The sequence below is a fragment of the Aplidium turbinatum genome, chromosome 10, assembly GCF_918807975.1.
Source record: "Aplidium turbinatum chromosome 10, kaAplTurb1.1, whole genome shotgun sequence".
Lineage (NCBI taxonomy): Eukaryota > Metazoa > Chordata > Ascidiacea > Aplousobranchia > Polyclinidae > Aplidium > Aplidium turbinatum.
Genome location: NC_137481.1, coordinates 26,088,473 through 26,114,025, shown reverse-complemented (window position 1 = coordinate 26,114,025; position 25,553 = coordinate 26,088,473). Strand labels below are relative to the sequence as shown.

General features: G+C 40.5%; 4 protein-coding genes across 4 annotated transcripts; 3 read left to right on the top strand and 1 right to left on the bottom strand.

The window, feature by feature from the left end:
- Window positions 1-487: 487 nt before the first annotated feature.
- Window positions 488-2,142, top strand: LOC145779099 (uncharacterized). Its single transcript, XM_082590669.1, has 2 exons — window positions 488-507; window positions 849-2,142. The coding sequence occupies exons 1-2, from the start codon at window positions 488-490 to the stop codon at window positions 2,140-2,142; spliced, it is 1,314 nt and encodes a 437-aa protein (XP_082446795.1).
- A 131-nt stretch (window positions 2,143-2,273) lies between these two features.
- LOC145779098 (uncharacterized) lies at window positions 2,274-4,112 on the top strand. Its single transcript, XM_082590668.1, has one exon. The coding sequence runs from the start codon at window positions 2,274-2,276 to the stop codon at window positions 4,110-4,112; it is 1,839 nt and encodes a 612-aa protein (XP_082446794.1).
- Window positions 4,113-4,508: 396 nt separating this feature from the next.
- Window positions 4,509-5,309, top strand: LOC145779097 (uncharacterized). Its single transcript, XM_082590667.1, has one exon. It carries the CDS (start codon window positions 4,509-4,511, stop codon window positions 5,307-5,309), a length of 801 nt encoding a protein of 266 aa, XP_082446793.1.
- An 11,428-nt stretch (window positions 5,310-16,737) lies between these two features.
- LOC145779095 (uncharacterized) lies at window positions 16,738-22,377 on the bottom strand. Its single transcript, XM_082590666.1, has one exon. The coding sequence runs from the start codon at window positions 22,375-22,377 to the stop codon at window positions 16,738-16,740; it is 5,640 nt and encodes a 1,879-aa protein (XP_082446792.1).
- Between the last annotated feature and the right edge of the window lie 3,176 nt (window positions 22,378-25,553).

The following is a 25,553-nucleotide window of genomic DNA, read 5'->3' as shown; positions in this document are numbered from 1 at the left end:
CACAGTTGCCATTCATAGATGAGCAAAATAAGTTGGACTCCCAAGCTAAGCTTCTTAGCGTCAGACGGGAAATAGCTGGGCTAGATGCCGGGATAGAAGCTTCACGAAAAGCGGAACAGACTTTAAATAACAATCCTAGTTTGGATGACGCACTTTTAAATTTACCCACCGAATCTAATTTTGACAAGCAACAGAGGTTTTTTGGCTCTACTGAGAACGAAACCTCCCCTGTTAAGAACGAACCAGCCTGTCTTCCCAAGGCTATTGTGAAATCTAAAGTTAATTACAGTCCCAGTCAACCCGTAAAACCCGTTGCTGATCTACAAGTTATCACTAGCAAACCCCAAGCTAAGACCAGCGCTGCTACTGTCCGCTGTGACGTAGATGCAATTGACCCTTACTTTACTTCTCAAACCCCCAAGCCCGCTCAACAAACTCCTTTCCCTTAAGGGGATCAGCGTGTCACATACTGATTCTTTGTATGAACATGACTCGAACTATGCTCCCGTAGGTAATCAGGACACTAGAATGTTAACGACCATAGCTAGCATAGTGAGCGAGGTAATGAGTGCTCCCAAATTGGAATGTTTGAAATTTTCGGGAGACCCCCTTCGGTATATTCCATTTAAGCAAAGTTTTTCGGAGAGTGTGGACAAGCGACAATTTTCGTCTCTGCAAATGTTGAGTTTTCTTCTGCAATTTGCTGAAGGAAAGGCAAGGAGGGCCATTGATCATTGTTCCAATGTAACACCCCCAGACGAGGGATATGAACTCGCACTCAAAACACTGTACGAGCGGGATGGCCGACCTCAGGTGATAATCTCTGCCTTCAAGCACAAATTTTTTAGTCACCCCTCGATCCGCAACAACGATAGAGAGGCCTTGCTTGATTACGCTTCTACACTGAGGAAGTGTTTGGAAACGTTACAGAGTGTCGGCAACGTTAAGGAGCTTAACATTAACAATAGTCTCGCCGCTTTTGCCGAAAAGTTGCCTTTCCGAATCCAGGAGTCATGGAATCGGCACTTTGCAAAGACATCTTACAGAGATCAAAGAGCTCCCGAATTTTCGGATTTGGTTGAGTTTGTGGAAGGGGAAGCTAATTTGCTGAATGCCTTCCCTGAACCACTTCCTATCATTCGTCATGCCGACAAACAGCGGCAAGGTACGAAAACTATCCCAAGAAAGGCTACTTGTTCCAACGTCGCAGTTAACGAAGTTTCGCAACTAAAATGCTACTACTGCGAGCAGCGACATGTTATTACAAAATGTGAAGCTTTTCAGGCACTCACACTGAGGGAGCGAAGGGACATCCTAAATAGGAAAAGCCGGTGCTTTAACTGCTTCAGTAAGCATGCGACCCGAGAGTGCCGCAGGGCACATTCGTGCACAGTAACTGATTGCAAAGGGCGGCATCATACTCTGATGCACAATTTCAACCCTCGGAAGCCTAGCAATGACAAACTGAAGGAATCCCAGGTGGTGTCATCTAACAGTGCTGAAGCACATTCAACAAGTTGCACTGCGAATGCTCACGGTGGAAGATGTTACTTCAATGTAATTCCAGTGAAGGTTCGAGCAAACAAAAGAAAGATCTGCTGCTATGCATTTCTGGACTTGGGTTCAGACACTACCTTCTGCCACAAGAGGTTAATCAAAAGGTTGAGTCTAACGGGTGAACCCAAACGCCTTGCTCTGAGCACATTAGGACAACGCCAAGATATCTACAAGGGCATGAGTGTGAATTTCGCCATTACATCTTTAGATGACAGGGTCACATTCGATATATCAAATGCAATGACTATTGACAACCTTCCGGTTCATCCCAATTCAATTTTGTCCGAAGAAGACAAGAAGTCATTTCCTCATTTGAAAGGCTTGGATTTCCCTTCCCTAGATGGTGCTACCGTAGATGTCCTGATCGGAAATGATGTTATGAAGGCTCATAAAATCTTGGACGAAAGAGAAGGCAATGGCAGCCAACCTCATGCCATCAGAACTCCACTCGGTTGGTCACTCATTGGACCCGCTGCTGCCCTTAGTCGAGCATGTAACGCTTCAGTTCATTTCATAAGGACTGATGAAGCGTTCGACCAAGACATTCAACGATTTGGTACAAGGATTTCCAGCCGGATGAATTAAACTTTCCTACTTCTGTCGAAGATCGAAAGGTGCTAACTCTCTTGGAGAAAAACGTCACAAAGGCCTATGGACACTTCTATGCTCCTTTACCCTGGCGCGATGGAGTTGTTCTGCCTAAAAACAGTCAAATCATGGCGGAACGACGGCTATCTTCCACCAAAAGAAGACTTGAAAACGATGGTGCTCTTAAGGAGAAGTATGTATCTCAGATGAATGAATACATACGTCGGAGCTACGCTGAGGAGGTACCACCTGGTGAACATGATAATAAATTATGTTGGTATCTGCCACATCACCCTGTATGCAACCCACACAAACCGGACAAGGTTCGCATAGTGTTCGATGGCGCGGCCAAGCACCATAGCACAAGTCTGAATGACGCTCTTATGCAAGGACCTGATCTGGTCAATAGCATCATTTCCGTCCTTACCCGCTTTCGTAGGGAGCGTGTGGCCTTGGCAGCTGACGTGGAAAGCATGTTCCATCAAGTACGACTCAAACCAGATGACCTCGATTGCTTCCGATTCTTGTGGTGGCCTCATGGCAATCTATCCTCTCCTCCTACCATTCACCGTATGCTGGTGCACATTTTTGGTGCAACTTCCTCTCCGTGCTGCGCTACTTTCTGCATGAGACAATGTGCAGTTTGGCGTGGATCGTCCTTTGATCCCCTGATTTCCGAGATTATACATCGCGACTTCTATGTTGACGATTGTTTGACGTCAGCTGACTCTGAAGAAGGTGCCGTGGCGTTAATGCAAGGGTTGCGAGAGTTACTGTCTTTGGGCGGATTTCGGCTCACAAAATGGATATCTTCAAGTCAAAAGATCATCCAGTCCATTCCACAGGAGGAGAGAGCAAAATCGATTACTAACGTTGATCTGGAAGGTAATATGGAGGAACGAGTGTTAGGAGTTCACTGGAACGTGTCTTCTGACGAGTTTGGCATCAACATATCTGACAATTTGGAGAGAAAAGTGTTTACTCGCCGTTCAGTTTTGTCTACGGTTAATTCCCTCTACGATCCCTTGGGCTTCGTGGCTCCAGTCATATTGATCGCTAGAATTCTTCAGCAAAGAGTGATTGAACAACAACTTGATTGGGATGACGAATTACCAGAATGCGATGTAAGTGAGTGGAACGGCTGGCTGCGAGAACTATCTAAGCTTCGCGATGTAAGATTGCGTCGATGCCTTAAGCCAAAAGGTTTTAAGAAAGTAATAAGCTATCAGATCCATCACTTTTGTGATGCCTCAACTCGAGGATATGGCTTCGTATCTTATTTGCGGCTGATCGATGAAGACAATGTTATTCACTGTTCGTTCCTGTATGGGAAGGCGAAGGTTACCCCTCCACGCTCGGAAAGCATTCCCAGGCTGGAATTGGTTGCAGCCGTACTTGCAGTAAAAGCAGATCATTGGATTTGCAAGCAGTTGGAATTTTCTAACTGCCGTTCCATATTTTGGACAGATTCCAGTGCTGTCAGGCACAGCATTTCCAACAAAACCAAACGTTTTCGTACGTTCGTTGCTAATCGTTTAGCTAAAATTCACCGCCAAACAGATCCCACACAGTGGAGACATGTGAACACTCGTGACAACCCAGCAGATCATGCATCAAGAGGATTGTCGGTTTCTCAGCTACTGAAGTCTAATTGGTTAAAAGGACCCCAATTTCTGTGGCAAGCTGAAGACAAATGGCCAAAACTTCCTGAGTTTAAAACACTTGATCCAGAGACGTTGCCGATTGATTTTCAACCTCTCAAAGTTTCACATGTTGCTTCTAGCCAGCCACTAACCAGCTTGGATGATGTAATTTCTCGCTATTCCTCCTGGAATAAGCTAAAGATCGCAGTATCGTGGCTAATTCGTGTTTTTGGTTCCAAAAGGGATAAATCAAAGGTTTCAAAGACTCGTATTACTGTTCAAGAGATGCAGTCAGCTGAACAAAGGATTGTCTCGTATGTTTAGCGCACTACCTTTCCTCTCATTCATGAGATGCTTGCTCAATCCAATTTCTCACACAAGGAGCTGAAGCAACGAGCTAAAGACTCGCCTGAACTCCGAATGCTGTCAAAAATTGATCCTTGCATCGATGCACATGGCGTACTTAGAGTTGGTGGTAGACTGGAACTAGCCCCGTTTTCATGTGATTCTAAACATCCGGTTATTTTGCCTTACTCTCATCATTTAACTACGCTAATTAGTCGTCGCTATCATCAATTAGTTGGGCACTCTGGGTTGTCCCATACCTGGACTGCTATCCGTGAGAAATTTTGGATCTTGAAAGGTGGTGCCGCTGTTAGGAATGAGCTCAGCCGATGTACTCTGGGTCGCATGAGACATGCTCCTAGAAGTTGACAGATCATGTCTGTTCTGCCTGCTGCGCGACTCAAGCCAGATGAACCACCATTTTCATATGTTGGCATCGACTATTTTGGGCTGTTTCTGACCAAGAGAGGCAGAAGTCTCGAAAAACGCTTTGGTTGCGTTTTTTCATGCCTCACGACGAGAGCTGTGCACATTGAAATGTCATTTGATTTAAGTACGGATTCTTTCCTTAACTCGTTTCGCCGTTTTATTGGCCGAAGAGGAAAACCGAAGGAAGTCTTTTCGGACAATGGTACCAACTTTGTTGGCGCAGAGCGAGTGCTTCGTTCCGCTCTGCAGGAGTTCAATCAATCCCAGATTGATGGTTATTTTCGACAAAATCAAATTGTCTGGAAGTTCAACCCGCCTTCTGCCAGTCATATGGGGGGAGCGTGGGAAAGGACTATCCGATCGATTCGCCGGATTCTATCTGCATTGACCAATAAGAATCAAACATTGACTGACGATACCCTTCAAACCCTTTTTACTGAAGTGGAAAAGATCTTAAATTCCCGTCCACTAGTGCCAATCGTGATGGACTCTTCAGCAAAAGAGCCTTTAACGCCTAATCACTTGTTGTTGGCCCGCTCTGATGACAATTGGCCTCCTGGTTTGTTTGATGCAAAAGATGCTTATGCTCGCCGCCGCTGGAAGCAAGTCCAGCATTTGACTAACCTTTTCTGGAAGAGGTGGCGTCGAGAATACTTGCCAACTATTGCTTTACGCTCAAAATGGCCAGACCATGTAGGGGAGACCGGGGAGATCTGTTACAAGGGAGGGTTGTTACAGTCCTTTTAACTTTTAAATTAGTTCACATCAACCGCTGGAATTAAGTTGTTTTATTCAGGTTTTTAGTTTCCATGTGCAAACGAAGCTTCAGCCATTTTGAAGGCTGCAGTAGAAAATTATTGATGAAAAACTGTTTTAGGGTATGAAAAGTAAATTTTTGCTTTGTCAAAGAAAATGTTATTGCTACAAAATTATGAGTGATATTTAACTGGCTTCAAAGTTAAATCAGACTTGAAGTGCAATACCTTTGATTCATTATAAATATTTTAAAGCTGAGTGTCACATGTTTGACATATGTTGATCTTATTCAGCCAAGTACTATTGGGGTGAGTTGTTACACAGTGTAATGCTTGCTCATCCCAACTGGAAAAAGTACTTAATGTGGTACTTAAATAACAAATTTTGTATTATTTAGAATAGTTGATTACATTTTTAAGTTCTACTAATATTATATCTGTTGTTGCTGTATCTGTGCCTAAACATGCCAAAAACTAATAAAGGGTGCCTTATTGAGGCCAAATACCATGAATGGTTGAATGGAGACCATGTGTTTGCAATCCTGGTGACAATGCATTGTCAATAATGATGTTATTTGTTTGTTCATGATTTTTTTCTATTAAATTTGGATGTTCAATAAATTCAAGAATGTTGTGTCAACGTATTCCATCAGTTTTAGGTATTTTAGTAAGAAAAATTAGTTAATAGAACAGCCTATTTGAAATTGTAACATTTTACCCCATCTGTGTAACAAGTCACCTCGATACTGGGGTGACTTGTTACAACTGACTCATTGGTATATTAATGCAAATATTTTCCTGTAAACATAACTTTGTTAAATTTTGAAGTTGTATTTATAACAACTGGTGATGTGGCAAGATTACATAAAATTTTCAGCAACTTTGTACAAATATTGAAAGAGAAATCTTAGATTTACTGAAAATTGTAACAACCCTCCCCGGTCTCTCCTACGCAATTTGCAGCAAGATGATATTGTGCTAGTCGTAGATGACAATGCTCCCAGAGGAAAATGGTGAATTGGCCGTGTTGTTACAACGTTTCCTGATCATCGTGATGATGTGCGAACCCAGATGGGTATCATTAAAAGGTCAATTCAAAAATTGTGCCTGATCAGTGAATCTGATCCAAAATGAACTGGTGTACATCTCTGTTGTCGTAATAGGACGTCGACCCCTAGCGTGGCAGAGATGGCACTACAATGTACATAACAACAGGATAAAGTCGAAACTGCAGCAGTTGCTAGCAGTAGAACTGTGAACATTTCCCACATGAGCTGTGTCTTGAACTTTTAAGCTTGATTTACATAACATTATAGCAAGATCGTCCATCTCTGATGCCACGAAGAAGTCATTACACCTGTAGATAGGATTGATGCCCTTGCACGTCATAACTCCATACACGCGTTGCACACAAGACGCTGCGCAGTGCAGCGTCGTGATTGTTTTTGTGCTTTTCGATGTTTGCTTTCTTGGTTTGTAAAAAATGTATTTTGGTTACCATTTTTTAGAGGGGAGTATGTTACATCATATCAGGGTATTACGTTATACGTAAGGCTTTGTGACATCATAAATATGTTTTGGCTGGCTGCAGTTATTTTTGCGGGCTTTCTGTACTTCTTGCGGCATTCACAGCTGCAGCAGTCGTTTTTGCGCTACTGTTTTTAGGAGTGTTTTTTTTTGGTTTGGATATAAGTATATTACAGGAACTGACTGAATTCTGTTCATTTTTCATATTGCTGTGGCTTAAGTGATAAGCTGTATAATGTATACCATTGATATCGTAACTTTGGATTGTGTAATGTTGGGTACCGGAACCGCCTGTCTGTTGAAGCTGTGGTAAAATTATTCGGTAAGTTTGTGCTAATTTCCTAGTTGATATTGTGTGCAAGCTAATTCGCTATGTATGTCAGACTGTCAGAGATTCGTTCGTAGGCTGTAACTGTATGAGTGCTCGGCCTATAGTCTTATATGATACGTGCTGCTTATTAGGCCTATTTTTAGACCTTGGCTTAGAGTCGGGTAGGCATAGCTCTGTAGCCTACAACAGTATTAGTACTATACTGTATTAGTTTTGTGTAATTTTTTACGTTTTTCTTACGCTGTGATTTTCGTTTCAGAAAACCATAGCCTGCGAGTTCTATACTCAATAAAAGGTGTGCGTTTTTGAATACCAACATTTCCCGTGTTTTGATCCGCGTTGTCAGCTTGCGTGTCGTGATCTAACAACCTGTGATTGCGAAATCTTTCTTATGTGACGTATTTCCAGAACATTCTACTGCTACGTGCAAATCTGGAAGCTTCTTTAGCTTGCTTCTCACACTTTACCAGGTGTAAGGTTTTATGACGTCACAAAAATGTTTACGTGTAATGCAACTTGACAGAACAATCAGTTCTGTAACATTATGTAACCTTCTCGAAGTTACTAGACCAAACAACCTGCTATAAGTTGTGGTGTAAATTGCGTAATTATTATGAGTTGTAGATTGTTGTTGTAGTACAGTAGAACTCGGTTAATCCGGATTCGATTTGACCGGCGATTCCATCCGGATTAGGCGAAGATCCAGATTAATCGATGACGGTTCTATCAAGCCTGACGTTACCTAGATAGAAGAGTATCGGTAAAAATCACCGAAATTGAACGCATTAGTGTGGTCATCTGCCAATTCCGAGACGCGCGATCACCATATTAGCGATAGAATTCTTTTGAAATGCAGTATGCATGTAAAACGAATGTATTTGTAGACTCTGCGTCTAACGCAAGAACACACTGGCAAAAATATCTTCAAACATGCGTGTCGGAATAATCTGTAGTCACTCAAAACTTTTGAAAACAGTTACGGAAGACGAGTTTCTTTGGAAAACTCACAAAAATTAAACAAAGTCTTCTATTTGAAAAACATCACCGACATACCGCCGAAAATTCCACCGACATCTTTTCAAGTTACAGTACGAGTTTGGGCATTTGCGCACGAATTTTGCGTTAGGAGGGATTACTGTTCATGAAAAGAAGAAATCCGCAATAATTTATTGCGTCACATTAACGGAACAATAGATAAGAAATTTCTCGCAATAAGCCACGTTACGTTTTAGCATAAAATGGCAAAACTGTCGGGAAAATCCGGATAAAGCGATAGAGAAAGCGCAACTTTTGTCCGGAATAGGCGAAGATCCGGATTAAATAATCCGGATAATCCGAAGCTGTTTCTCAAGAAAAAGATTACAAATCATTTGTACTTCCAGTTTCATCCGGATTAGGCGAAGATCCGGATTAACCGAATCCGGATTAACCGAGTTCTACTGTAGTTGGTAATAGGTGCCGAGATTATTGTTGATTGAGAGCTGAAGTTATTGAATACGAGTAAACCAAAGTTGATGCTTATATAATTTCTGATTGAAATCAGAATCGTATGAAAAGCTGTGAGTGGATTACGTTAAACTCGATCAATAGTTGTAAGCATTGGAATTTATTGCTGTTCACTGTTACTATTATTTTGATTAGTTGCTGGAAGTGCTGAACCATTTGTTAAAGTCCTTCAAGAATTTTCATTATCATTTCACTGGTAGAACTATTCGACATTTGATTGACTGCTTTTCGGTGATATCCCATTAAACTACGTCATTAATCCTTTCCAAGTCTCTTTCCTGGTAAGAGATAAAAAGAAATCGTGACATTCTGGCGGCTCGTCTGGGAAAAACCGAGAGAACAATACATCAACAACAAGCTGTCAAAATGACGGATACCGTCGAAAATGAAATGATCGAAAACTTACGGAGCAAGGCTGAACAAATGGGGCTGAGTGGCAATGAGAAGTCTCAGTTTGTGATGGAAGAGTATCACAAGATAATGAACCAAAAAGCTCAGCGAGAAGCTGACGAATAAGAAGAAAGAAGAGCTGCTCGTGAAATAAGGAAAGCAGAACTTGAAGCTGAAGAGAAACGGGCGCAGCGGGAAGCAGAAGCTGAAGAAAGAAGAGCGCAATATGAATTGGAAAAGTTAAGACTTGATTTAGAAAGACAAAAACTGGACATTGGTGAGCGATCTAATGCTACTAACGATAATGTTCGAGATGTTATTGTGGCGCAAGTTAGACGACCAGATTTGGCATCATTTGTTGAGGAAAAAGATGAGTTGTATATTGTTATTGTAGTAGTTGGTAATAGGTGCCGAGATTATTGCTGATTGAGAGCTGAAGTTATTGAATACGAGTAAACCAAAGTTGATGCTAATATAATTTCTGATTGAAATCAGAATTGTATGAGAAGCTGTGAGTGGATTACGTTAAACGCGATTAATAGTTGTAAGCGTTGGAATCTATTGCTGTTCACTGTTACTATTACTTTGATTAGTTGCTGGAAGTGCTGAACCATTTGTTAAAGTCCTTCAAGAATTTTCATTATCATTTCACTGGTAGAACTATTCGACATTTGATTGACTGCTTTTCGGTGATATCCCATTAAACTATGTCATTAATCCTTTCCAAGTCTCTTTCCTGGTAAGAGATAGAAAGAAATCGTGACAGGCTGTTGATATCAACAAAATCTCTTTGAAGGTGCAGCGCGACTCCTATGACACGGCCATGTAGCCTACTCTGGAACAGAGATAGCACCTCATCCAACACATTAAGCCTCCAAACATGGACAATAAGCCACCAAGACAACATTGGCTGGACTTCATAAAAACAAGAGAAAAGGCTGCGAATTTATTGGCAATGGGTTTGCCACTTGGCTGCCGAGAAATATTTCTCGATTTGTATCAAGGAAGTAGTGAAAATTCGTAAATGGAATTTTTGACAAATTTCTTCTATGCCAGCAACAGTGACAATTATGTAACAGGCCGTGCCCTATCTCTTGGAATTCATGCGCCACCGAAGGGAAACAAAAATAATTTCTTAGCTAATCCAAAATGTTTGTATTTCATAAAAACTTTGTCTTCCTCGGGAAGTTTTCTCATCATTCAGATCTGACTGGAAATTGTGGCAGGCTTCTTTCTGCTGCATTTCTCTTTTGACTAATAAAAAGCAAAATAGTTTTTGTTGGGATTTACTATGCTTTTTTACCAACAACTGCGGCAATTGGAACAAGATTTAAATGTTTAAGCTTTTCAAAAGGCAAAATTAAAATGTTTAGAGTCCAGTGGCACATGCATGAGGTTATGCATGCAATAGAATGAAAGTTTCTAGTTGAATAAGTTATAGGCTACTCAAGATGATCTAGCTGCTAGAACAGTGGTTCTCAAACTTTGGGTCACGACCCAAACTATGGGTCGCGAAGGGTCGAAAAATGGGTCGTGCAGGAACGATCTAAATCTTTCAAAATAGGCCTGTTGCAAATTATTTTATTAATGAACTTTGTTTTTTTTTTATCAAGTTGTTCTAATCCAGGGGTGGGGAACTTGCGGCCTGCGGTCCGAATACGGCCCGCGTGACTGTTCCATGTGGCACACGTCAAAATTTCTTTACCCAAAATATATCGAAACAACAGCTCAAAAACGAGTAGGCTAAGCTCTGCATTCTCGGTAGGCTATATTGCGAATGGCCTTCTATGACTAGTTAATACATCATAGAAGGCCAGTACCGCACGTTGAAAAGTGACGGTACGTTGAAAGCAATGTACCAAAACATTCCACTGCTCAATTTTTAGCTTCGCTCCAGACTGACTTATAAAAACGTGGAGATGCAGTTAAGAGTTGCAACATCTTTCGTGTCAGCAGACATCACATGACTCACCAAAAATAAAAACTTTCAGCCATCCCACTAGCTGTAAAAGTGAAATAAATCATTGTCTACTTCGCTGCATTTTTTATCTGTAAATAAAATTTCGAAATTTTTAGTGGCTCACCTGTGTTATTTCTCATTTTATGTGGCACGCAATACTAAAAAGGTTTCCCACCCCTGTTTTAATTCCAACATCGACTAGATTATTCTATCATACTATTTATTTGACTCCTCTTATCCAGATCAATTATTGTTTCAATCGGTTCAATAAGCAGTTTTGCCGGCATTCAAGTCACTTCCTTCAACAAATCACAGCAAGCGTGAATTATACTTGTAGAATTTTGACGCGAATTCTACGTTAAGAATATCTTTCTCACTGGTGCCAAACAGTGGATCGGATTATTATATGCGTCACTTAGTTAATACGGTTTTGGGACCTACAACAGACAGAGAAACAAGCCAAGTAGATTGAATCTGAACACGGCCTTGAGTTCTGTTCGTTTATTATGGCAGAAATGTTGCAAGATCACAGGTCAGAGATCACAAGTTGCAGGTCGCAAGTTTACAAGTCACAGAATCACAAGTTGTGCAGGTCGCAAGTTCACGGGGTTGTAGGTCGCAAGTCACAGGATCACAAGTTGCAGGTCGCAAGTTCGTTTAACGAACTTAGTGTGCAGATATAGGCTACTTCAGTCCTAAATAGAGCTGGTGGGCACAGTTCAGACTCACCGAGGCACCAATCAGGGCTTGAAGTGATAATCCGTACAAATAATAATCCAAATAATAAAGTCGTAACAGTCATACAGCAATTGATGCTACTAGTGCATCTTATTCAAATAGAATAGAAAATTTACAATTAGTAAATGGTCAAGAAATATTTTACATAACGTTTCTTAATTTATGCTTAAGAACTAAGATTGAACAGCTCGCTTTACAAAATGCAGCTAGTACAAAACTCAAGAGAATTGCTCGTCTATGCTTTCACAAGTAAACAAAGTTCGCTTTGCTAGCTATTAATTATGCTGAGTGCAGCAAAACACAGAGGAACTGTGTTATTTAAAGACAGCGAGAAGAAGAAATAACTTCAAATAATATGCCTAGGTTGAAGTAAGCAAGCGGATATCAATCGTTCACTATAACGTTGATACAACATTTTTCAAGATGCGGCGAAAGCTTCGAAGAAATATTGTGCTACACCAAATATTTACAGTCACATACAGACAAATGACATTTAAACTTTGAATTAACGTTGGCCATGCTATGCCAACGTTTAAATGGATGATGAAAAACACCGATTAATTTGCAGTCCACAAGATGACATAAAATTGTTTTTAACAACAGTAAAAGTTAAAAATAGTCTCTGAAGCAACAAACTACAGATATTTTGGTGCCCTCTTATGAGTCAGGCTTGCGAGCCCAGTCTCTTGTCTAAAAACTGACAGCAATTATTTAAACTTGTTTTTCGGAAAGAATAAATAATTGCTAAAAATATAATTGTTTTTTGTACAATTCGATAGACTACCAACTCCGTGGAAAGAGATATATGAATTTAAGTAAACACAGCTTTATGTCTGTAAAAGTAACGTAATAATTCTATCAAGACGAAAACACGATTGACGTTTCAGAGGTTTTCTTGAAACAACAAGACTTGCTTGCTCGGCTGACACTTGATATGATATTTAAGTCGATTATAAAATTAACAATACTGTATGTAGTGCACCTTAGGGGAATCACCTTAGGGTTTCGTCATGATTGCATCTTTTATGACGTCATCATTACATTATTAAAACTAGACAACTTCAAATTCAGGAACCAAAGGTAAGTTTATTCCAAAAAAAGCGATCAAATACTCTCATTATAAGTTTTACAAATGCTTAAAATTTTACAATTGCAAGCAATAACAATAATTCCAGTACAGTATGACGCAATAACGACGTCATCAAGAGAATAACCAGAAGAGCAGCTACCAGGGGTGAATTTCCCTTTTGGTCATGACACTTTAAAATTTAAAATAATATGTAGGCCTAATTATGATCTACAAATCAAATTAATACACGACCCCAGATGATGCAATGTCAGAGTCTTAACACTGTTAATTCAAGATGAAAAAACTAGCGGTTTTCGATGTTAAATTCCTACCATACGTAATTTGATGTTAAAAAAATTCGTGTACGACAAGTTTTTTCAAGTTACAAGATAGAGTTTAGAAAGTCAAAAGCATTTCTTGAATGATCAGTGTGGATTGGAGATGAAACGTCAATGTGGATTGAAGATGAAACATCTGAGAAGATTGGATATTTTGTGGTCGAATTGCATGTTTCGTACTCGCATGAACAAAGACTTGTGCATTTTATGGATTTTTTCTTACAGGAACATCGAGAGCCACAAGTAGACTGACAAAACGGAACAAGCTGATTTGCATCATTATGTTTCCAACCCCAAGCTAAAGGAGAAGGTAGTTGCTGAACATTTACGAGGCTTGATTTCCGTATTTCAGCTTGATATATCGCTCTGCGTGTATGCAGCATCAGAGCAGCTGACATTGGTGGCAGCTTTTAAATAGTGCAACCATTCGTAAACATCATATAACGGCATTCGTCTACATCCGTGATAGTAGGACCATTGCCATAATAAGCTACGACATACTTTTGTATGTCATTTATAGAACTAGGTGAGCTTGAGAAATTCAGAGAGTTAAATAAGCCACACATTGCGGTAAGATTAAGCATCCAACAATCCCAAGCCTTTTTTCCAAAGACGAAACAGTATCACAGATTGTGATAGCATAAAACAAAGGTAAAGAAGCGCAAATCATCGGAGATTGAGGTAAAGATGAAACAATATCATGGATTGGAATGAAGCGAGTTTTTTCTCCAACTCCAAATTCAACCCATAGTTTAGAGATTTCTAACTTGTCAAAACACGAAATTGCAATAATTACCACATTAGTACCTACTGTTTTGACTATGGCGTCGGATTTTCCATGTTTCACAGGGAGAAACATACGGGTGTCTGCCTCTTCGTGATCACATGGGGAAACCTCAGACATGTCCAATGTTTGATTGTTAAGAGCTGTATCTAGCGATGTTACAACAATCGTAAACAAGTTTGGGTCGACTGAAGTTATCACAGCTTGTTGAACCAGTTAATAATACGCAGTTTTGTTGCTGTCATTTCCCAAAAACTCAAACCAGTTGAGAGGAAGACGAGTATTACTTGTGACAGCCACGTAACATCCAGATCGTTGCTTGTTTCTTGCAGAAGATAAGCCTCAAATAGCTACTGCCATCACAGAACATGCCAGCAGTGTGATGTCAGCCGATTATGAAGTAGTGAAAGAATCTGCCTCGAAAACCGATCACTACGTCCTTGATGGAGGGTTCTTGTTGCATCGAGTGCCATTGAAACTGGAGACAGTTATGGGTCTATTGCACACTGCACAGTCGTATGCAGATTTTACCATTCGTCATTATCGCTTAGCAACGGTGGTCTTTGATGGATATGGTGGTCCGTCTATCAAAGACAATACCCATCAAAGACGCGGCATGAACGTCCACCCGGTTGTTCACTTTACTGTAGACACCAAGTTCATTGGAAAGAAGGAGCAGTTCTTGCCTCGAGCTTCCAACAAGGAAGGATTAATTTCTGCTCAACTGAGGAATAGAAGCTGCAATGTGATGAACGCTCCAGGTGATGCAGATGTTGACATCGTCAAGACGGCAGATGGACAGCCCTCATCGACATAGTACGACTTTAATTGGTAAAGACACGGACCTTTTAATATTGATACTACGCTATGCTGACACTGACCCAGACATTAAAGACCTCTACTTCCGCTCCGAAAAGGCTGACACAACCAAGACATCAACAAACTTAAAGCAATCATCGGACCAGACATAATTATGCTTACAGCTCCTCTTCATTCATGCATTCACCGGTTGTGATTCAACGTCAAGGATATTTGGTATCGGGAAGAAGACGCTTTCAAGAAACTAGTGAAAAGTCAACCAATAATCAAAGAATGTGCAAATTGCTTTATTCTCCCAAATCAGACAGACCACATCATTAAGGATCTTGGAAACAAAGCTATGACCGTTATGTTTGGCAACGATGGCAGTAGTAACCTAAAAACACAGCGATACAATTGTTCCCGTCAATTTTCACCAAATCAAACGTCATATAAAAACCGTTATGGTCTACTTAACCTAGCTGGCATCTTACGTCATGGAAATTGCTAGAAAATGTCCAAATATTGCACCATCGGTCGTAAGACCTGATGAAATATTGCATCATTACCTTTGAACACCGGTTTGAATTGCGTGACAATGTCTTTCGTTATGACGTCACAGTACTGCGTACGTGAGTTTGAGATATTGAAAATTATTCTAGTCATTCTTAAAATTGTTTGTTGGAAGTCAGTCGCATATTTAACTGTTTGCTTGGTGCTTACTAGCTGGACAAATTTTTCGTCTTTTATCTAAGTAATCTGTTCTGTAGTGACAAGTTTTAGTGGTGTACGGCGTTGCATCCAATTTCGACAGCCAGGTGGCTAATTTTACAGAAATACAAATTTGAATAGACGTTTCGAAGGAGTGTTTCTTTTTCGATCATTACATACAGACGAACGGATCCGGGAACTTTATGTTACAATTTTCCCACGAAGAGATTATGGTTTAGGCCTACCGCTGTGACCATAAAAAATAAAAGACGTGACTTGTTAGCTGGTAGGCCAAGAAGCACTAGAAGCACATAAAAAAAATAAAAGACGTCGCTTGTTAGCTGGTAGGCCAAGAAGAACTTGAAGCAAGAAATAATAAAAGACGAAGTTGTTGGTTGGTAGTCTACAGAAGCAAAAGAGAATTAAAGACATTTCTTCTCAGTTGGTGCAGAAGAACTTCAAGTTAAAAATTAAAGACATTTCTTCTCAGTTAGTACTGAAGAAAAAACAACATTGACATTCATTTGAAGAAAAAAGATTAAAGACGATTGATCTGTGCTTGAAGATTCAAGTGAACGAATCCAAGCAAGTTTTGTGGAACTTTTGGACTTCATTCATATACCCTTGTAACGTCCGCTTTGTCTATTTGATTGCTACGTTACAGTGACGTATTTTGTTTGTCGTTGACCTTTGCTCTATTGAACTGCCTGGTCAGTTTCTTCTGTCTAGATTGCTTCCAACAACACGACACATGAATTTGAATTGGTTTTCACGTGTTCTTTTAATGTGCGTTTTTAGACAATCTTTTAAACACAGGTAACTTTGAGATTTCTTAATTTGCGACCGTCCAGAGAAAAGCAATTTTGTAGAATGAAACAAATCGATTTACAGTACAATTTACGAATTCCCTTTCTCAAGGATTGACAATTATTGAAAAACGAATAGGTCATAATGGTTGTATAATTCAATGAAAACTGACGTTGTATCGTCGACTAATAAGTTACTGATTTAACGAAAACAGACCACAGGTGCCAAACGCATATGCGAAAGAGGCCAAACAATATAAAAGAGAAACAAAAACAGGTGGCTTTTTTAGTACAGTGGTCGGCAAAAGAGAAAAAATCCAAATATTAACAAACGAGTCACAAATGAACGCAGAGGGCTTAACTTAAGAAAATTGGCAGTAACATTCCCTCCCCTTTAAGGCCTCGTACATTTGTTCAAATACACAGGTATAAACAACATGAGAAAACAAAATCAGCACAAATTTACATTGGTTTTGCAGGAACGATCAAGCATAACTTTTGAATTGGTCTGACAATCAAGGACTGTTTAGTTTGAACGCTAACGCTACGGACAATGCCATTTTTGTCGGGAAACGTTTGAATTACGCGACCCATGAGCCAATTGTTTCGGGGTGTGTTATCTGCGATTAAAACTATGTCCCCCACAGTCAGATTAGGAGATTTTTTGGTCCACCTTTGTTTTTGCTGGAGCAAAGGTAAGTACTCTTTTACCCACCGTGTCCAAAAGACGTCGGCCATGTATTGGACTTGTCTCCAGCGTTTTCGAGAGTAAAGCTCTTTTTTGTTTGTGAATGAGCCTGGAGGAAGGTTTATTTGCTGTTTTAGAAGAAGCAAATGGTTCGGTGTGAGAGCCTCCATGTCATTAGGATCGTCTGACGATTTTGTAAGTGGACGACTGTTAATAATGTTTTCTACTTCACACATGAAGGTAGTCAGCGTTTCATCTGTTAAAGTTTGGCCTTTACAGATAGCTGATAAGATTTTCCTAATGGATCTGATTTGTCTTTCCCACACACCTCCATGATGGGATGCACTTGGAGAGTTAAAGATCCACTTGATGCTTTTCTGTGTTAAAGCATCTTCGATTTGACTGTTGTTCCATGATTTGATGGCTTCTCTCATTTCTCGTTCACCACCAACAAAGTTTGAACCATTGTCAGATCTAATTTCTTCTACTTGCCCTCTTCTTGCGATGAATCGTCGTAGAGCGAGTATAAAAGATGAAGTGTCAAGAGAGTTTGCGATTTCAATGTGTACGGCTCTTATTACAAGGCAAGTAAAAATGACACCGTATCTTTTATGTTCTGTTCTACCCTTTTTAATAATAAATGGGCCAAAATAGTCTACACCAACATAGGTGAATGGAGGTTTGTCTGGTGTCAATCTGTTTTTAGGAAGATCAGCCATTTTTTGTGTGCTGAGTTTTCCGCTTCTTTTGCGGCAATCAACACATTTGGATAAAACCTTGCGGACTGCTGAATTGGCTTTTATAATCCATAGATTTTCGCGCAGGGCAGACAGGACGTGTTCCCTGCCACTGTGACCAAATGTGTCGTGCGTTTCTTGAATGATGAGAGGAACTATTTGGGAGCGATTTGGAAGGATAATTTGATGTTTTGCATCGTGTTTGAGAGGTGCAGCTTTGATGCGGCCACCAATTCTTAGTAAATTGTTTTCTAAGAAAGGGTCGAATTTTATTAAGCTACTGCAGTTGTTTAATGGCTTTTGTGCTTTCAGTTGGCTGATTTCGTTGGCAAAGTGTTTTGACTGAACAAAGGTAAAAATAAAGTCTTGTGCCTTTGTGAGCTCATCTGGAGACAAGCAAAGATTGTGTGCTGGGGCATTTTGTTTATTTGCAAGGTTAGTCAGTCTTAAAGTCAGAAATTTATGCTTACAACGGAAAAGCCAAGCAACGATTCTTTTCAGCTTGTACCAAGAAGAATACTTACCCAAAAGATCTTCCAGAAAGTGGGATTCGCTTTGGGTTGCAAAACACGTTTGCTTTGGTTGTTTAATTTCTGGGTCATTGTCCACGACTTCGAGAAATTTTGGTTGCTTAGGCCATTGAGATTGTGGTTTCCATAGAAATTCAGGGCCGTTTTTCCATTGATTGCATTGAAGAAAGTTTGGAATTGAGAGACCCCTTGAAGCATGATCAGCAGGATTACATTTAGTGGGAACGTATCTCCATTGGGAAATTGTTGAAGCATCTTTAATCTGTTGAACTCGATTTGAGACGAAGGTATGAAACGCTTTGTTTGAGTTGTTGAGATAGCGCAAGACAGTTGTGCTGTCGGTCCAAAAAATTGACTCTTTATTAAGATAAGATGCCTTTAACTCTCTTTGTAGTATTTTTTCAGAGCTAATTGAGATTGTAGCAGCTGATAACTCCAATCGAGGAATCGTCATTGCCTTCATTGGTGCAAGTCGAGTTTTTCCCAATAATAAGCAACAGTGAATACTGTTTGTTGTGTCGACTAGCCTGAGGTAAGAAGCAGCCCCATAGGCTTCTTCCGATGCATCTGAGAAATGGTGAACTTGGGCGTCTTCGACAGCACCAAAATTTAAAGGCTTATAACACCTTGGAACGTTAAATGATTCGAGCATTGGCTGAAGTTCTAGCCATTTTGTCCATGTGGTTAACTCTGGTTGTGGAATAGGCTCATCCCAATCTAATTTCAGTTTACAGAGCTTTTGAGAAAGCACCTTCAGTGGTTGTACAACAGCAGCACCAAGACCAAGGGGGTCGTATATAGAATTGATTACTGAAAGAATGCCTCGACGTGAAGCTGGTTTAACCTTTTTCTTTATTTTGAACCGTATGGTATCGTTTTCCACGTTCCAATAAAGTCCAAGAGCTCTTTCAGCAGGTAGGTCATCTCGAGAGAGATCCATATCCATAATTGACTTGCAGCGCTCTGACTTTGGAATTGATTGGATCACTTCTCGGTCATTGCTTATCCATTTTAAAATGCGAAAGCCTCCCTTGGCCAGTAGCTCACGAAGTTCCCTTACCAATTTAACTGCTTCTGAAACATTTGCTGTTGAAGCCAAGCAATCGTCTACGTAGAAAGACTCTTTTACTGTATCTACAGTAATTGCACTGAAAAGAGATGAGTTGTCCTCAGCTGTGCGTTTTAAAGCAAAGTTTGCACAACTTGGGGAGCAGACAGTGCCAAATATATACACGTTCATTCGGTATTCTTGTAGGGGCGCTTCTAGATTCCCATCTTTCCACCATAAGAATCGGAATTGATCACGGTCTTGTTGAGGAACCTTTACTTGGTGAAACATAGACTGTATGTCTCCTTGAATAGCAATTGTTTCACGGCGGAAACGAAGAAGAACGCCGACCAGGTTATTTGTGATGTCTGGGCCTTGTAATAGAGTATCATTGAGACAGATACCTTTGTATTTGGCAGAGCAATCAAATACTACTCTGAGTTTCTCAGGTTTTTCTGGATGATATACACCATGATGTGGAATATACCAAGTTTTTCCATGTATTCCAGGGACATCGCTAACGTTTTCGGCGTATTGATTCATGATCATGTCATCAACAGACCTTTTATAGTCCATGTAGAAATTAGCGTCCCTTTCAAACTTTCGTTTCAAGCAATTAATTCTTTGGAGAGCTTGAGATTTGTTAAAGGGTAATTTTAGGTCCGGATTTCGAACGGGCAAGTCGATTTGGTAGTGCGAGTCTTCCAAAAGTTTGATACTAGAGTTAACAGATTTCATGAATTGAGCTTGTTGAACAGATAATTCGGGTTTACAGTTAACAATTGAGTCAACAGCGTCAAAGCACATGTCGCACATTGGATGGGTAGAAGTTTTGGTAAAGAAATTTTTAGTTTTGCTTTGATCCTGTTTGTTGTTAGGACAATTCACTAGCCAACCAACGGCCGTTTTGATGGCATAATAGCCACCTTTTGCTTGTATTACTTCTTGCGGTTGGAGAACGTACGGATTGTCATTGCCGATAAGAAGTCCTACCTCTGCGTCAACATCGGGAATCGAGATGTTTGCAAATTCTGGAAAGTGTTTAGTGTCTTCTAGGGTAGGAATATCTGTATTTGAAACAGGAATTTGAAAAGTGGAGTAAAGAGAGCTTAGAGAAATGTATTTGTTTTCGTCAAAATCTGACATTTCGACATTTGTGACCACCTTTACCTTGTTACGTTTGCCAGTGTTGTTTAGCGTGATGGTACAAATATTAGTTTCTTGACAGTCGGCAATTTGCAACTTTTCTATCAAATCATTTGTTATGAAAGATGTTGTACTTCCACTGTCCAAAAACGCTTGTGTAGTGATAGTTTGATTACTTCCTTGCAGGCGAACCTTTACTGGGATTATGGGAAGCAGACTGCGAGAATTTGTTCGTGTGTTGACAAACCCATTGCGTATTGCTTGTGTAGGTTGATTGATATTAATTTTTTGAGTTGTGTCTTTAGGTGTGATATTTGTGGTGATTTGTGTTGCATCTGGGGGATGCAAGAGAGTAGTGTGGCGTTCAGTGCATCCTAGTTTTATGCAAGGGTCCTTCCTTTTACATTGATATGCCCAGTGACCAGCATTTAAACAGCACTTGCAGAGTTTGTTGTCGATTACAAATTTAAGCCTTTGGTCAATATTCATCATTCGAAATTGTTTGCATTGATTGAGAAAATGTTTATCTCTGCACAGATGGCATGTCCTTTCATGGTTCGACGATTTTATTAGCGTTGCAAAGGTTACGCTGCTCCTACGTTTGGAGTTGGAATCATCGAATTGTTTTTTAGTAGATTTTAGAATATCGCATGCCAAATTGGTCGTTTCTCTCGTTTTGCGCGAGACGTACCGTGAGAGATCTGAAAGGCTTATTTCTTGATTTCTTTCATGCAAAATTACGTCAACTTCGCGTAACCAGCTAGAATACCAGCCACTTGGCAAGCGTCTTATTATTTTTGTTATGGTATCCATGTTGTCCATTTTCTGTAAGTAATTCATGCCAGACAAAGTACATATGCAGGAAGTTAGTTCCGAAGAGAACTTGATTAGAGAATCCTTGTTAGAATTTTGAAGAGATGGGCCGTTTATGACGGAATCAACACATGCGCGAGCTATTTGAAATTTTTGACCGAAGGTTTGTTGTAGCAAAGCTCTTGCTTTTGTGTAACCTTCGTGGGGAAGCATGTATTGACACCCTTTTACCAAAGTGTGCGCAGAGCCTTTGGTGTATTGCAACAGATAAAAAAGTTTACGTTTAGGCTCTGTGAAATTACAATCAATTAACGTATCAAATGCGTCTATAAAACCACAGTATTCAGCAGAATTTCCATCAAAGATTGGGGGTTCTACAGACAACAGTGGGGACGGGTTGATAGTAATATTTGGAATTTGTTTCGAGTTTACTGATTGATTATTGTTTATTTGATTTAGTACAGGGGTCTGGGCATACGACGTACTCGGCTCATGTCTCACAAACGATTTATTTGTTACTGTTTGTGAAGGATTAATTTTGTTTGAAACGACAATAGATTCGTGAATGTTAGACCTGGCTTCTACGCCACTCAACGTTAATTGGGATAACATAGGATACACAGAATTATTGTTTACATTAGTTGCTAAATTCGATTGAAATTGTCCGTTTATATCAACATTGTCTTTAGACATTTTATAGCGCTCACCAGCATCTTCTTCCGATTCTTCCGAAAGTTGGGCAATTGTCTCTTGGAGCTCTGCCTTTAGTTTAGCTTCCTGGACTTGTTGCAGGAATTTTCTTTCTTGTTCTTCACGTAGCTGACTTTGTTTTAGGACCATTGTTTCAAATTCTGCCCTTGCTTTCGCTTGCTCTTGTTCCAACTCGCAGATCCTTTTTTGTGATTCCAATCGAGCTAATATTACCGCCTTCTTAATTTTAGCGCTCATTGTAGAGGAGCGGCTTTTGCTGGAAACTTTGCTGGTGCTGTCGCTTGGGTGCAGACTGCCATTTTCTGCTTGGTAGAGCATTTTTGATTGTGATCTTGTTGTCACCTTTGATGTTTGGGGTTCTGGATTTGTTGATTCTTCGGCATTTGATTTATCTGCCACGTCTGTCTCCTTTACAGAATTTGTTGCCATTTTCTTGACATTCAACTTCGCTCACTGTCAACAACGACGACTTTCTTGATTGAAATGTCTAAAAACTGATGTAACGTCCGCTTTGTCTATTTGATTGCTACGTTACAGTGACGTATTTTGTTTGTCGTTGACCTTTGCTCTATTGAACTGCCTGGTCAGTTTCTTCTGTCTAGATTGCTTCCAACAACACGACACATGAATTTGAATTGGTTTTCACGTGTTCTTTTAATGTGCGTTTTTAGACAATCTTTTAAACACAGGTAACTTTGAGATTTCTTAATTTGCGACCGTCCAGAGAAAAGCAATTTTGTAGAATGAAACAAATCGATTTACAGTACAATTTACGAATTCCCTTTCTCAAGGATTGACAATTATTGAAAAACGAATAGGTCATAATGGTTGTATAATTCAATGAAAACTGACGTTGTATCGTCGACTAATAAGTTACTGATTTAACGAAAACAGACCACAGGTGCCAAACGCATATGCGAAAGAGGCCAAACAATATAAAAGAGAAACAAAAACAGGTGGCTTTTTTAGTACAGTGGTCGGCAAAAGAGAAAAAATCCAAATATTAACAAACGAGTCACAAATGAACGCAGAGGGCTTAACTTAAGAAAATTGGCAGTAACAACCCTTACATCTACGGTATCGTGCATTTAAATTCTTTTTGTATTTTTACGGTCTTTGAAGTTAAGTTTTTTATAACTTAATTTTGTGTGTTTGGGTAACTTAATTTTTTAATTGTTAAATTTAGCCCCAACACTTAATATGTCTACACTCGGTGGCGACAGGGACTCGACCGCCGTCGACTCGACTGAGTTTAAGCCTGATGGTGTTCTTTGCGGTCGGGCAGGCCATTCTGGGGAGGGACCCAGTAACGATGGTGCTAAGTCAGTTCGAGAGGCCCGGCATCTTAGACGGGATATTTTGACTCAAATTGGGGAACTTTCTGTAGCCCTAGGTTCTTTGAGTGATAAGCAGGAACTGTTAATTTTTAGATCTAAGTTCTCTACTTTGGAAGAGGATTTACGGCATTTCCATGCTCTTTTGACTAAAATTTTTAACTCTGCAATCTTGGCAGAACTTCGTGATAGGGTAGATCCTGAATTTAACTCGTTGAAAAATAACTTTGAACAAAAAGTAAGTGAGTTCTCAGATATGTTGGATGCTGACATACATCCTGAGGATAGCGCCTCAAATATAAGCACTAGGATGTCTAGGAGTTCGTCTCAGATAGTGGCACAAATTAACCAACAGCTAAGACAAGAGGAGCTCCAGATCCAAGCTGAGGCCGAAGCAAGAGCTGCTGAGGCCATCGCGAGAGCTGAGGCTATACGAGCTGAGGCCGCACGAGCAGAGGCTGCCGCGAGAGCTGCTGAGGCCGCCGCAAGAGCCGAAGCTAGAGCTGCTGAGTTCACACTCAAAGACGCTCAGTTGAGGGCTGAACAACGTAAAGAGGTAGTTTTATCTGAATATCGTTCAGAGTTGGGCTCTCGGCGTAGCTCTAAGAAGGGATCTTCTAGGCATTCCAGAAATGAACATCAATCGCAGTTTAATTTACATAACCTTTTCCAGACGCCTGTTCAATCTGTAAGTGGACCAGTACAATCCACATGTTTTCAAACTGTTTGAGGAGGTCTCGGGGCCGCAGCTAAGGATTTTCCGAAGGATCTAAAGCCAAAGCCTGCGAATTTTAGCCGAACTCTTCCCCCAGAGCGTACAGGTCACGGGGCCGCTGATAGCAGTAATGCTTTGCCCCCTTCACAGTTTTCTGCGCCGCTAGTTTTTGATCGCCCAGCTACACGTAACTTGCGTGGTTGTAAGAGGCGTATCGCGTCTCCTGATTTTAACGTGTGTGAGGATCGTGATCGGGCTGTGCATGTGACTGAGCCCACTCAGCCCCTTAAGGGATATAGCTTGTCTTCTCCCGCTAAATCGAGTTCTCAACAACAGGATTGCTTTTTTGAATACCAAAATAGTAGGATGTTTTTCGATAAGGCGGCCTTGATTGGTTACGATGGTAATAATATGCCATTTATCTTCTTTAAAAATCGTGTTACGGCCTTAATGGCAGCTTCACCCTTTAAAGGAACTTGTTTGACTTTGTTACAAGCAGCTTGTGTTAGAACAGCTGCGCAAACGATTGCTAATTTGGTTTCCGACACTCCTGGCTTGTCAGAGGAAGACAGGATAGAAATGTCATTAGCTCGCTTGTCTCAACGTTTTGGAGTTCGTGGAGGTCTTTTCGCCGAACCAGAAATTAGGAAGTACCGCTATGGTAGCAAATTGACTTCGACCTCTTCCAGTGATCTGAAAGAGTTTAAAGATGAATTGTCGCAGTGTCTGCTTTACGCGCAAGCTTATGGTCAGCGTGACAAATTGGAAGGACGTTTTGTTTTGGATTTGGCTAAGCGACTCCCGTTTGACGCTAAGCAGCGTTATCTTGACTTTTTAGGTGATCAGTATGGTGGCACTGATGAGCCTACTTTTCAGAGTTTGTTTCAATTTGTAGTACGGGAAGAAACGCGCAAGTCGACTGATTTTAGCATTATGCTAATGGGCGATTCTGATGAGTCGCAGCATTTTAAAAAGTCTGGCAAAGGAAAATTGCCTTCATGTCCGGTTAGGCAGACGTCGGTAAAACCCCATGATAATGTGATTTCAGGGAGTTCGCAGTACTCGACTGCTGTTGGCGCACCGCGCGGTGGTGTGGCCAGACGTAGAGACATACCGGCATGTTTTTGTTGTTCGTCACATGGTCAAGTTCAATATCATTTTTTGTCTAATTGTAAAGAATTTTTGCGCTTGACACCTAAAGATCGGAGAGATGTCATTGTGAAAGCTGGCAAATGCTTGAATTGTTTGCGCCAGCATATGGTTAGGGATTGCGTTCATGCAAACAACTGTCGTCAATGTGGCCCTAACAACGATAGGAAACACTATTTTCTTCAGCATGATTTTTATGTGACGTCACGTGATTCTCTGGATTCGATCGGTAAAGATGATGCTGGTGCCAGAGTTCCTGTGCGTAATGTTAAGATTGGAAATGTTAAAGCAGCCTTTAATCGCATTACTGCTGCTCGTGTTTCGAATCCAATGACTGGCAAATCGAAGTTAGTGTATTGTCAGCATGATCCTGGTTCGCAGTTGACTCGTATGATAAAGCGTCGTTT

Bases quoted from the DNA above. Each gene is read 5' to 3' on its own strand.
- LOC145779099 (XM_082590669.1), top strand. From the start codon at position 488: ATGACTCGAACTATGCTCCC. The intron at 508-848 runs GTAGGTAATCAG...CAAATTTTTTAG, and splicing joins ATGACTCGAACTATGCTCCC to TCACCCCTCGATCCGCAACA.
- LOC145779098 (XM_082590668.1), top strand. From the start codon at position 2,274: ATGGCGGAACGACGGCTATCTTCCACCAAAAGAAGACTTGAAAACGAT.
- LOC145779097 (XM_082590667.1), top strand. From the start codon at position 4,509: ATGTCTGTTCTGCCTGCTGCGCGACTCAAGCCAGATGAACCACCATTT.
- LOC145779095 (XM_082590666.1), bottom strand. From the start codon at position 22,377: ATGGCAACAAATTCTGTAAAGGAGACAGACGTGGCAGATAAATCAAAT.